Below are 13,987 nucleotides of genomic sequence, written 5' to 3' on the forward strand. Positions count from 1 at the left end.
TCCAGCAATAAACTAGGGTTAAAAAACAAAAACAAACATAACCTATTTTCCCCAAGAGGCCTTTATCAATCGTACCCAATTATCAAGTGGGAGGGATTTAAATTAGCCTACCACTGTGCAAGTGCATCCAAAGAAAGGAAAAGTACTTGTGCTTTTAATTGGTCTCCAGCAATTTTCTTTGCACTCTAAATTTCCTTGCTAGATTTATCCAACTCAACTGTACTAATCATTGATCCAGATTGAACACATCAGAATTTGGGGTGTGGAGGCAGGATACATGTGAATGAATATAAAGGAAAATAGTTAATCTTTAGTATGTTCTAGAATGGCAGAGTTTAACCACAGAATTGTTTTGTTTTTTAAAGTAATGGTAGGGAACCGGAATTATGTTTAGAGGTAAAGAGGTGAATTCAGAGGCCAGGATCTGCCCCACTGATGATTTTAAAAAGAATTGATCTGAGAGACTGAGATAGGGATTTAAATGAGAAACCTTAAAGCTGTTATCTTAATTAGCTAACCAACCATTACATATCCAATCTGTGAGAAAGACCCGAGACTTCTACCTCTCACGTATCTCAAATCTATCCCCCTTTCTCCATCTCCATTGCAGGTATACCAACTGAAATGGACATCATTTTGTTCAGACAACTGCAAAAACCACCATAAGGTTGCAATGGGGTAGAGGGGATTTGAGGGGATTTGGAGAAGGGATAGAAGTCTATTATTTGTAAAAGTGAAACAGTAATAAACCTCACTCTTCAGATTTTCTCTCATGAAGCATTGCACCTCTTGTGTGAACAATCCATGAGCAGGAAGTGGTGAAAATACCTTAAAGGTTTATTGAACTGCTCGTTTTAGTTATCTGATCATCTTGGTAAATGTAGGGCAAGCAACAATGATGCGTTGGTTTTTCTGGTTTACTTTTCTGTGAGTGTAAGTACACAGGTGCACCAGGCCTGATTCCACCACACACATACGTGTAAACCACAGAAGTACTTCTTTCTCTTTAAAAGTAAAACTTGTTAGAGAAGTTTAACTTTTTTTCTTACTTGGCTTATAGCACCCCTCCATGGGTCCCCACATACACATGCCTATTAACTCACATTTTATAAACATGTAGAGGCTGTGTTCTGATTTTATGAGCCTTAGAAAACTAAAGTAGCATCATATGAACTATGTGGTCTGGAGTTCTGAGGATTTTAGAAAGTGTTATGCAAATAAGGGAGGTCTCTGCCATAACCTACCAATGATCATAAAGACTAGTCAAAGTAACAATTAAATCAGCAGTTATCACTAGCAGAGTGTGCAAAGTATTCATACATCTGATATCATGAAGATGGGGAAAGGAAAAAAAAGGTTGCTAAAAAAAACCAAATTGCACTTATACCACTCAAAATTAATCAAACAGAAGACCACTTTCAGTATAAATAAGCATACATCCTTTTTTTCTCCCTTGACTGCAGAGGTAGCTATCTGATAAGGCAGTGGGTTCTTCAGGGAAGGCTGATCTAAAGAGCAGGTTGAGTAAGTCCATGCTTTCACTAGATGAGGAAGTCGACTTCCCTCCACAGTGCCACTCACTGGGTTGCCTAGAGCTGGAACTGACTTGCTAAGGGGCCAAGGATTGCCTCAACTTACTTCTTCTGTGTCAGCAGTTGAGCAACCTAACCTAAAAGCAAACGTTTCATGGATGGGGTCCGTACAGCACACAGTAGTAAAAAGAATCATCACTCCTAGTCCCAGAAAGTCAGGGTCTATTTACACGTAGGAGCCACAGCGGACAGAAGCTGCCCAACATGGGCGTGGTTCAACAACTTCCCTGCTTTGACTCAGGTTAATGACCATCTAAGAGGTACTTCTCCAAATGGGCCACACACATGGTTTTCCCCTACTATGATAAAGCTGTAACAATTCTATTTACAAGTACCTAATTCTGGTTTCCAACCTGTGTAGTAATAATTTAATCCAGTCTGCTCCACCCCAATCCCTAAAATCTTCTCTAAGTAAAAGATCAAATATCAAATAAATTATTAAGTACTTTAATTATTTGACTATTAGTTTTCCTCTTCCAACCACTAGTTTCTATTGACAGCAGACTAAAACTCGTTTATAGACTCTGTAGTTAGCAGTGATTTCAAAATGGTGCTCTATAGTTGCTAAAAGCTGGAAACGATCAAGGACAGTTTAATGATTTAACACTTGATAAGGAAATAAATTATGGATAATGACTAAATCACCATCCCAAGATCCTCACAATTGGGGACTGAACAATAGGCTAAAGGAGACTTACTATTATTCTAGCAAAGGAATAACTTGTATCATTGATATCAAGGCAGTGGCCACTAGAGGTTCTGAGGGGAGGGAGAGAGGAATAGGTGTAACATGGGGGCATTCTCAGGACACTGGAATTGTCCTGAGTGACACTGTAATGACAGATACAGGCCATTATACCTTTTGTCATAACCTATAAAATTGGGCAGGACAGATTGTAAACTATAATGTAAATTATAGATCATGGTTAGTAGCGATGCTAAAATATGTGTTCATCAGTTTTAACAAATTTACCATACTAATGAAAGATGTTGTTAATGTGGGAAAATGTGGGAGGCAAAGAGGGTAGGAAATATGGGAATCCCCTATATTTTCTATGTAACATTTATGTCATCTAAGGCTTCTTTAAAAATTAAAAAAAAATTTTTTTTAAAGTGTGTCAAAAGTGTTGATAAAACCTATCAGTGCATCCCTCAGATTAATATTTACCAGGTAACAGTATTTTCTAAGAAACAGAAATAACGAGAATACAGACTAGAGAGGAGAATTTATTCTTATTATTAAACCATTTACCAAAGGGTATTGCACCAAGTGACATTGTTATGGCTAGAACAAATAGATGAAAACCATTTTCTCTGTCACTTGCAGTTGCATGTGATTGTGACTGACTTTCTGTGGATAGTGGGGGAGACCCAGCAAGTGATCAGTAAAGGCACATTTACATTGGGTATGTATCAAGTCACATCAACAAGTAAGTATGTGACGAGCTAACTTCTCCAGTCCCTTGGAAGTACAAGGTCCCGTGACTCACCGGTGCTTCCACCATGTTTGGCTTGCTGTTCCTTAGTGTCTTTACTGCATGGAAAACATCAACAACATTTTGTCGTTTCACCATTTCAACAACAATGCCTATAGCACAGAACATGCCACTTCGTCCACCACCATTTCTGAAAGCAAAGAAGGCAAAGGCATTTTAGATGGCATTTTTTGGTGGCCATAGGTCATGCTGTTATGTACGCTGGGGAAAGAAAACATGATCATGTTGGCTCTTTACTCCATTCACCTCTAAATTTAGCTCCGTATGTGAGTGTGGACATGCACAGTGTACAGAGGGAGGACACTTGAGGATGAGGTTAGCTCAGCAGCTTACACCTATGCTACAGGCATAGATTGCTTCAACTTAGACCCCTTGAGATTCTGATCTACCTGCAAACTGTGTAATGAGAGAAATGATTCAGAGTTGTGTTCAACATAGTTAAAACAATCTGTATTTAAAAAAATAAGGTAATTAAAGATGGTGGTTAATTATAGATCCAGTGACAGGAAATCTATTTAAAAAGGACTATGTAGGTCTGCAAGGTATGAGTTGGATACCCCTTTACATGGAGAAGGCAAAGCAATGACACCGAGGCTCCTGAGCGGCCAAGCCAAGCTGCCGTACTCACAGGCAGTGAATGATCGTCCGGCCTTCCCCTTCCTCGCACTCCTCCTGCCATTTTTCCACCTGGAGTATCAGTTTCAGAAATGACCGTTTGGAGCCAGGCACTTCTCGATGAGAAGCCCACCCTAAATACTGAAACTGCTGCACCATCAGATAACCTTCCTGGGGCTGCAGAGAGAACAGGATTTTTATGTAAACAAGTTGGGACATCAATAATGCCATGAACTAAATGATACTTACATCTGATTAAGTCTAGCCAATGAATATTCTAAATATTACACACCACGACAGAAACATGCTAAGTTCCACAGTCAAGGAATATGAGAATCATCCTTTATACCTCCCTCAACCCCCATAATTCAATAGTTAATACCCAGGATTCTATTTCCTAAATAATGTTCAAACCCATTTCCTTCTCCTTCCAATCCGTTCTTATCAAGCCATCCTGAGTATTTTGAAATGCAAGTATGATCTTGTAATTGGCATGCCACATGGGTTTCCAAATAATCTTAGCATAAAATCCAAACCCCAACCATGGCTTAAAAATCCTTCTATGATTGGGGCTCTGCCACCTTCCCCCACCTTTCCTTCACTCTTATACACTATTCAAGTTCAAGTTTAATCCACTGATCAAATCATATTCTTTTCTGCCTTGGGGTCTTTGCACATCCTGTTCTCTCGCCCTGAATACTTCCTTCTTCCTGTCCTTCTCAATCCTAAATAGGGTTACCAACTTGCCCTGGTCTGCCTGGGGCTTTTCTGGTTTTAATACTGAAATTTATGTGTCCTGGGAAATCTCTCAATCACAGGTAAACCAGGACATGGCTGGATTACCCTATTCCCAAGCAACTGCTAATGATTCTTTAGATTTTGGCTTAGACATCACTTCCTCAAAGAACTTGTCTCTGTTCTCCCAGCAACATCAGATCACTGAGGTAAATATTTTGTATTCTGTACTTTTTTTCTGTAAAACTTATCATATTTGTAAATAAATGATAATGAGTTGTTTAATGTTGTCTTCCCCAATAAAATACAAATTTAAGGACAAGGAATCATTTCTTCCTCTCCCTTTTTACTCTATATCACAAGAACCTAGCATAATAGTTTTCAAAGAGTATTATTTTTGAAAGTATGAATCAAAATCTTATACTTTGAAATGAAAATGTAAGAGACTATGGAATAAATAAATAAGCCATATAGCATAAGGCATCAGATCTGAAGCTTTCCATATAAGGGCTCATGTATCTTTTGGTAGGACTTCCCTAGTATACCCAATTTGATGTGGGTGCATAATATTTTATGGATGGATGATATTAAATGGTGATATTAGGAACAGAAAAAAAAAAGGGAATAGGGATCAATACACCAAATGGAGAAGAACTAAAATAAAATAAATAAATAAATAAAATGCTGATAATGTAATAGAGATTTCAGTTCCTAGAATTTTTTCCTAATAATCAGCTCGATAAACAAATGGGTCTTACTTTCTTAGTTCAACAGCTTTTGTTTCTCAGCTGAAAAATTACTGGAACCAAAAATGTAACAGATGTGCAGACATAATGTAATTCCACTTATGTTAACATCTAAGATATGCATGACTATTATGACATGATTGGAGTTTTCCTTTTTTCTCCACCAAAATGAACTATAGAATTGGGTATGATCTTATCCTTTGCTTATAGTTATTTATTCATAGACTTATTAACCAGGCACACATATAGTCATTTTGCTATGAAACACATTAGAACATGACAAATAATCCTAATCACATACTGAAAATAATAGGCATACACAGAGCTGGTATTTTAAAAACAGAGCAATCTTTCTCTTTAGAGAGTAAAACTCCATGAAATTTACTAAGGCTTTCTTTCCAAATTCTGCTTGCCATTTGGTTCCATAATCTAATCAGTTTTTATTCATGTACATTTGTTTTGGAAGGAGAGTTCCCCCTAAACTTAATTTGTCATTTAGTGAAAAGCACATGAAGAGTCAGGGCAAGGATGACAGTTTCAAGTTCATTCCTGGGAAAATGCAAAGTGACAGCAGATCTGGTTCTATTTACAGATCAGGGATGAGCCAGAGGTGGGACGTTTAGAAAGGCAAAATTTTGGGTGGGAGGAGAATCAGTGCTGGCTGTGATATACCTTTCCCTTCATGCCTGGGCATTTCTTTATGCCCTTCTTTTCTGCTGAGGGACAGCTTCTCTGTTATTATTACTATTGTTGGTATTTTTGTATCATCATTTTCAACTGCTAGCTTTTTCTGGGCTACATACACTAATAAAACATGCAGGTGTTCCTGAGGGAAGTCTAGCACTACTCAGGGCCAGACCCAGGCATTCACATTGGATTGAGCCAGTGTACCTGAATCTAGATTTCCAGAAACAATATGTTATTCTAGCACCTCCCTAGAAAATCAAGTTTCTGGCATTTCTCCTGAATGCATGTTTGTTCCTGCACTAAGGCGTAAGAGTCATTACTTTGGGTTTGACTATGTGGTGCTTACTAAATCTGTTTTCTCTGTCGTCTGAATGGAATTCACCATCATGGCTATGATCGTCACTCCTGCTGGGGATCAGCTCAGTGAGAATAACTGAACGCTGACTTACTCTTGTTAGATTGCATATCCTAAAAATCCGGTTGATGACATCACAGTCCATTGAACAAGACATACATTCCACTTGGATAGGGCCGTATCGCAGCATCCCTTCTTCAGGCCAGTACTGAGGGCAGCCCTGGGTGAGCAGTGTCATGAGAGGAAAAAGAAAATGGGCATGATTTATTCTAATTGGATAGTATAACACCGATTATGGCCTTTATTACTACTGTATTAACTTGTATACAAGGCATTAACCTGGGACAGGTCGACTTCATTTAACATCACAATGGAAGTACAGCCATAATCATACACTAATCTCCAGAAGTCTTTCACAGTGTTTGGCAGAGGGTACTGTGTGACGATGAAAGCAGCAGGTTGTCTGTAGCTCTGTGAAGAAACAAGGTGGTTGGAGAAAAACACAAGAACTTAAAACATATGATCAGTTGTACAAGTAGAGTCTTACCTTTCAAATGTAGGGACCTAATAGCTCTATGAAGACATTGAACCAGACTGCTGCATAAGCCAGGGAATAACAGATTTGGACCACTAGAATGTACTGGAACTGGTAATGAGTCATTTTGATGGTAAGAGTTCAATCTTCCCTGGCAGTAAGTCCAAAGACAAGAACTGAACTTTAAATTTGTTGAAAGAACTAAACACAGGACAAAGAAAAAAAAGAAAAACTAATAACTTCTTGAGGCTAAGGTCATCTATGAGGTACCTGTTAGGCTGGTTCAGTTTTCCAAAGGTAATCAGTCTCTGAGAGGTTGAAAGCAAAATAAGTACAACATTTTCTGGTGTGTGACTTTCTCTCTCCCTGTCTCTCTGTATATCTATCTATTAATCAATCTATCTATCTATCAACTGTCATGTGCTTGTAACTGTTGGCTCTCCTTCACACCAAATAAGAAAAGCCACATGTGCTTCAAACTCATGTGCATTTATATTATATAGGATATTATCAGCATATCTTATACATCTTATAGGAAAACCACTTTCCATAGTTTCCAATGTATATCAATGATCATAATGACAGTTTAAATCATTAAGATTCTCAACCTATGCACTTCCTAGCCCCACTCAAGTAAAGGCTCCTTGTCCACCAAGTGTCCTTTGATGGGGACACAAATTCATGGTCTCTTCCCAGAGGGAGGGCGCTAAAAACTTTGCTCATGTGGTCTGGACAATCTGTCATTCTACAGATGTTAAAATAGACATGTACTTCTTCAGAGAAAATTACTTTTATGTAATGGTGTAAACTAATGATTTGTAAAAAAAATGACCTAGACCGTTGTCTGGGATATAATTTTTTAATGCCACTAAAAACTGTCAGGGTTCTTCTAAGTCATTTGCATCATACTACTCTTTAAAAGTGCTTCAAGTGTCTTAACATCAATGTAAAATCTGATCCTCACACTATTGATCTTAACCACCATTTGAGACATGCTGATAACCATGGCATTCTACTCCATGGAAGACTGCAGATAAATCTGAGGAGATGGTAATTAACCTGCTAATTCTAAATGACCTCAAGCCTTACAGAGTTATACAGGCAGCTGGGACCGGTGTCTCCTAAGAAAGGCGTGAAGGCTCAAGAGTAAGCTCTCCTCCTATTTAAATGTCTGCTCCCTGGGAAGAGTGAGGCAGAACAGGCTGACAAGCTGTTTGCTGATTTTTTGTGTCACAGGGAAGGGAAGATGAATGTGGAGGAGATGACACGGGAGAAGACTGAAGAGTTCCTATTTCTTTCCTCAGTTAAAACAGGAGCACACAATCCTTGGCCTTAGCTCCTAGTTATTCACAGCCAAGGCAAAAACGCATGTTAAAGTAACTACAGAGATCACGGCAAGGTTGAGCAATGAGCCCTGTTCTTCAGTCCAAACCAAACCATACTTCTCTGGAAGTCCAACCTCACTACTAAAGCCACCGAGGATTTCCCCTCTGAAGTACATATTTTTCGAATCATAGGAAATGAGTAGAAAGTAGGAGATGCTGGAGTACAAGTTTCAGTATTAATGTTGGCTTGAAGACAACCAGGAAAATGGAAAAAAAAAAAAAAAAAGATGCCAAAGAAAAAATTCAAAGGCATCGATACTTTTCCTAATATTATTATTTTCTCTTTCCCTTTTTCACATAACACTTTTCTTTCCAAATCTAGACTCAGAGATGCAAAGTCTTGCATGTCCTTTCTGTATTTAGTATACTTGCCTTTCCTGACAATGAAAATGGAAAAGAAATGGTATAGTAAGGATCTAGTGTGATTTCAGTGGATGTGATTAATGGCCAGGCAAGACTCTGGTCACAGCAAGGATGGGAATGGTTTACTTGAGCTTGCCTCTGACTATTCTGCTATGCAGCATAAAGAGCAAAATAAGTGACAAAAAGACTATTTATAGAAGTGGAATGTGGGCTTTTCTAAGTCTCTTGTACCAGACTACTACTTTATAGAAGTTAATTTTTACAAAATACAATAGGGACAACTTAGAATCCTCATTATTAGGCCATAAGAAATGAACCCTGATTCTAAATTTCTTTGCATTGGTTTCATAAGTTAAAGGGCAAAAAATGTTTACATAATGTGGACAATAAACTGTTGAAAAGGATTCTGAACCTTGATATCCTTTTTGGTTCTTCCCAAGGCAACCAAAGCAAGATGGCCAAAAACATAATTCAAAACTCTCTTCATGTTGTTCTGAAAACACACTAAATACATGCTTGCACTCTGCAGTTTATTACAAGAAGTTGGGCAAGAGAGTTCTTTGGTTATGATGTAAGTGCTGACCCGACGTCTTCCCTATCCATATATTAATCTGAGCTGAAATACAGATTTAAAGTTACTTATAAATAATCTCTACTAATTAACATCCGATAAAACATGTTAGCTGTAAATTATTAGAACATTAAATGTCAAAGATTGAAATTTCCCAAATTAACATGACTTCTGTAGAATATGGCAGTCTGTGATTTTAAAAATTCCTTCTTAATTGTAATCAAACTGGAGAAGCATAATTTTCTTTTCTGAAAATAATTAAGTTGAAAATTATCACCTGCAGATATTTCCTATAGAGAATATAATAATTGACATACAAGCTCCAAATTTACAATGAAGCTATATAAATGATAGTTTCTAAGAATCCCTGTAGGGGAAATCCAAACTCATTCTCAAAAAAAAATTGCATTTTAATGAAAGTTTCCAGTTTTCCTTTCAGGCCATTTAACTTCCTAGAAAAGAAAACTAGCCCGTAATGAGTTACATTATGTTGCTTTTCATGGCACTTTACATGAACAAAGAGGGTAGTTTCTTACATCCATAAGAGCAGCATTGATGTAGTTACTGCTCTCCCCATCAATTGTAATTAAAAAAGGCAGACATCTGTCAGGTGGCAGCATGTCCATGAAACGGTTCTTGTCGTGATTCCTTGGCAGGCATGCTATACTGCAGTCCTCAGCTTGTAGTCGAGGGGTGACTGAATTCAATGTCTAAAAAGAAAAGGGAACCCAGGTTCAAACACAGTGACCCATTTAACAGCACAACACAGATCCATCAAGTATTGAGGAGGCCAAGTAGAAAGTGCAAGATTTGTGCAAAGTAATGGCATTTGCCACTCTGACAAGCTGATAGACTCTGTACTTAAAGCTGTTGGAGGCTGAGAAGGCTGAGAAAAACACACAAAAAACTAAAAAAAAAAAAAAAGCACTTTGTTCAATGTGTCCTATCTTAAAAGGAAAGTGGAAGTTAAGCAATACAGCTACCTACAAAATGCATTGCCTGACCAAATGAAGACAATCTGGGTAGCCTGTTATAATAACCCTTCATCGAAGATGGAAATTTTATCATTTGTAAGAACCTTCTGACATGGCTTATTTGAAGATAGGCTGTAGCATCATGGGAAGTGCACTGGACAAAGAATCAAATGTTAAATTTCTACAGCTACTCTTGTCTTTTTCTGTATTTTTAACAAAGTTTTAGATTACATAAAAGTTTCATCAAAAATAAAGGGAATTCCCATATACCCCACCCCTTCCCCTCTCATACTTTCCCCCATTACGACATCTTTCATTAGTGTGGTACATTTGTTACAACTTATGAACAAATACTGAAGCATTGCTACTAACCATGGTCTACTTTACATTATGGTTTACACTTTGCACCACACAATTTTATAGGTTTTAACAAAATGTATAGTGGCCTGTATCTGCCATTGCAATGTCATGTCAACAATTCCAATGACCCAAAAATACCCCATCTTACACCTATTCTTCCCTCTCCCTTCCCTCAGAACCTCTGGTGACCTATCTTTATATCAATATTACAAATTCTTCCATTACTATAATAATAATAAGTCTACTTTGGTCCTAGTTGCATTCTCCCCTTATGTTTGTTCATTCCTCAATCTTGAGGATTTTAGGATGGTAAGGCCCACTCTCATTCTTACTGACAGGGAGCTTAGAGCCTATGGGGCAGATGGATGGAACTGTCTTGCTTGCAGTAGATACTCTCTGATTTTTGAGTTGGGCATCATCATTTTGTTAGTTTTCCTGGACAAATCCAATGAACTGGAGAGTAGGTATTGGCTGCAACTTTGCTGAGATTCAGAGCTCAACTGGCAAATGAACAGACTGAAGATTTAAGTCTCTGGGAGATATATTTAGTGAGCATAGTCCTAATTATAGGTTTAAATAAAAAGGGCTAGAGAACCATGTATAGGAAATTAATAAACTAGTCTAACTCTGTTACATTGGGGAGATAGGTTATCACATATTCGAAGGTAAGGCCCACTGCTGGGTGCTGAGTTCCTGGGGTTGTCTGTCCTGCCTGTAGCACCCATATCTCAAGGCCTCAGGAGCACCCCTGCTTGAGGCATTGTTTACTGTGGCAGTCAGTGAGATCCTCCTAAGACGTGTGCATAAATGTAACCTCTGGAATGACCTTCCAACTCTAAGCTGTAAACACTCGTTTGTATTTGATGTTTCCCCCTTTCGGTCAAGATTCTAGAGCTACTCTTTTTTTAAAAATGTCATTTATTTTATTAAGATTTATTTTTTTATTTATTTCTCTCCCCTTATCCACCCCCCCGCCCCCAGTTGTCTGCTCTCTGTGTCCATTTGCTTCATGTTCTTCTGTGACCGCTTCTATCCTTATCAGCGGCACCGGGAATCTGTGTTTCTTTTTGTTGCATCATCTTGTTGTACCAGCTCTCCTTATGGGGTGCACTCCCTGTGCATGGGGCTCCCCTACACGGGGGACACCCCTGCGTGGCATGGCACTCCTTGCGCGCATCAGCACTGCGCATGGGCCAGCTCCACATGGGTCAAGGAGGCCCAGGGTTGGAACCGTAGATCTCCCATGTGGTAGGCGGATGCCCTATCCAATGGGCCAAGTCTGCTTCCCTAGAGCAACTCTTGATTTCATATTCCCACACCTTCAGCAATGTTTGAAGGGCAGTGAAAACAAGTTAGAGCTATTTAGAGATAATGTTCAGTACAAACGTCAACTATTATTAATAGTTGCTTGATCTCCCTACATTGTAAGTGATACAAAGGGTCAATCTGTAAGACCTCATGAAAAAAAAAGGTTTGTAAATACACATAAATCATCACCAAATTAGACTTTTATGGTACCATTTCCCCATACTATTCCTTGGATCTGAACTAATTTTCCTTCAAGATATAGCAGATATGAGCTCATTAATACAAAAGTGACTCCATAATACATATAATGAAAGAGACAGATATTATATTATATTAATATCAGGTCAAAGGATAGGAATTTGACTTGAAAGACCTTCCTTAAAAGAAGTAGCAGTACTCAGAACAAATTCTAATAAGTTGCTCATAAAAGAGGTCCCAGAATTCGTGAATACCTGAAATTCATCTTTGAGATGTGAAGAATTAGTCTGGGAGTCTATTCTAATCATATCAAAATATGCAGCTTTAAATTCACAGACAGGGATGGCAGTTTCTCCACATAAGCAGGCTTCTAAAATGGCATCATGAATAAAAATGTACTGTTCCTATCAAAAGAAGGAAAAATAAAGTTTTCAAACCATTTTAACAAAACTTTTGTTATCAAAGGTAGATAATTTTCTGCATATGGAAATATTAATAAAAACACTGACATTTTCTTATATGACTTGGAGAGCTAATATCGATTCTATGAGGAAAACATCTACTGTTCTATTTGATATATTGGGAGGCAGAAATAAAAGCTAATGAACACACCTCTGTTTGGACCATATTGATCCGACGAGATCTTAAGGCTTTGACACAATTGTAGATGTCAACAACACCCTCTCTTTCAGCCATGTCCAGCATGATGTCGATCACAATGTAACAGCCAGTTCGTCCTGCACCAGCACTGAAAAAAAAAAAAAAACCCAACAAATCATAAGAAGCGTAATTGTCTGTGTTATTAACCTTAAGTAAAGATCCCTTCTACTTTCAGACATGTGGAGACAAACTGTTTAACATAGTGGAAGACAAATAATTTGCACATTATTTCATTGAACTGGTAGATTTATTTTATTGAAGTTATGGAACAAATAACTTCATGGAGAATATATGCTTTGGTGTAAACTGAAGATTAGAACAAGAATTCCAAATTAGAGGATATAACTTAAAATCAAATTGTGTTTTGAAAACAATGTGTATTCACTGTTCGAGAAAGTTTCATGCTTTTCTTAGTCCTCATTTTATGTAAACTTGAAACACATAATCAAGCTCATAGAATTGATCGAGTGGTGGTTTCATGCTTTAAAATCTAACTCTATTTTGAAAGACTTTCACACTCATGCAGTAGTGGTTCTTGTGGCAAAATGTGAGAACGCTGCTTTGCTATCTTAGACTCTTGTAAATACCAAAAGGACGTTAATAACAAAACCTTTAAGTGGGAAATGTGAGAAGCTACAATTGAAGGGTAAGGAAGAAAATGGTGGTTATCAAAGGGAAGGAGACTGAGAGTAGAAAACATATTTGAACAGTTATCTGAAGGAAAAATAAAAGTGAATTGTTAGGTGGTGAATATGATTCCAGCAGATTTCAGAGCACCATCCTACTATATTCATTTCAGAAGTTGAATCAAAATATGCTGTTGATTATTTTCCCCTTTGGAATGTTTCTCTCATTTTGTACATAGAAATCCAATGAAAGAAACAAGATAGACACTGGTGTCTTCCATAAATTGAGAGATACCTTTATGTAAGTGGAAAATGACACTTCTGTTTCAAGAGAGTACCTGAGAAATTGGAGCACTCCTGAAACAAGCAATTCATAAGAAAGCAAATCTCTCTGACAAGTCTAGAGATCTCTGAATTGAAAACCTATTTATCTCCCTTTCTGAATGCTTACATGGGCTATTAGCATTGTTTCTTTGTTGTTGAAACTTGGTCGCTTCTCTTAAACTCACTGTTCTTTCAGAAATTTAAGCAAAAGCCACTGCAGCTATATCAAGTTCTTTTTCCTCCTAACATCTTCTCAATCACTGTTCCCAGGGTTTGAGACAGGAAAGCAATTGAAGAGTGTATCAGATTTCTTGAGGAGGACTGAATTTAAAGACTTTTTTTCAGGGCACACATGGTATCTGATTCTTATGGGATGCTTTACCTTTATTTTTTTCACTCTTTTTTAGTTTTCTTTATGTCTACTGTCATTTAAATACTGAATAGGTTGGATTTTCAG

At 37.7% G+C, this 13,987-nt stretch overlaps 1 protein-coding gene across 7 annotated transcripts in view; it reads right to left on the reverse strand.

Moving 5' to 3' along the window:
- Positions 1 to 13,987, reverse strand: part of PTPRK (protein tyrosine phosphatase receptor type K) — a 575,029-nt gene that overhangs the window by 2,545 nt on the left and 558,497 nt on the right. For all 7 annotated transcript variants that reach the window (XM_058307405.2, XM_058307403.2, XM_058307411.2 and 4 more), the window contains 7 exons: positions 12,533 to 12,668; positions 12,175 to 12,324; positions 9,617 to 9,790; positions 6,566 to 6,697; positions 6,321 to 6,446; positions 3,717 to 3,880; positions 3,083 to 3,218 (listed from right to left, as the gene is read on the reverse strand). In XM_058307405.2, the coding sequence (XP_058163388.1) occupies positions 3,083 to 3,218; positions 3,717 to 3,880; positions 6,321 to 6,446; positions 6,566 to 6,697; positions 9,617 to 9,790; positions 12,175 to 12,324; positions 12,533 to 12,668 (1,018 nt within the window). The remainder of the gene's footprint in view (positions 1 to 3,082; positions 3,219 to 3,716; positions 3,881 to 6,320; positions 6,447 to 6,565; positions 6,698 to 9,616; positions 9,791 to 12,174; positions 12,325 to 12,532; positions 12,669 to 13,987) is intronic.

Source organism: Dasypus novemcinctus, chromosome 11 (assembly GCF_030445035.2).
Source record: "Dasypus novemcinctus isolate mDasNov1 chromosome 11, mDasNov1.1.hap2, whole genome shotgun sequence".
Classification (NCBI taxonomy): Eukaryota; Metazoa; Chordata; class Mammalia; order Cingulata; family Dasypodidae; genus Dasypus; species Dasypus novemcinctus.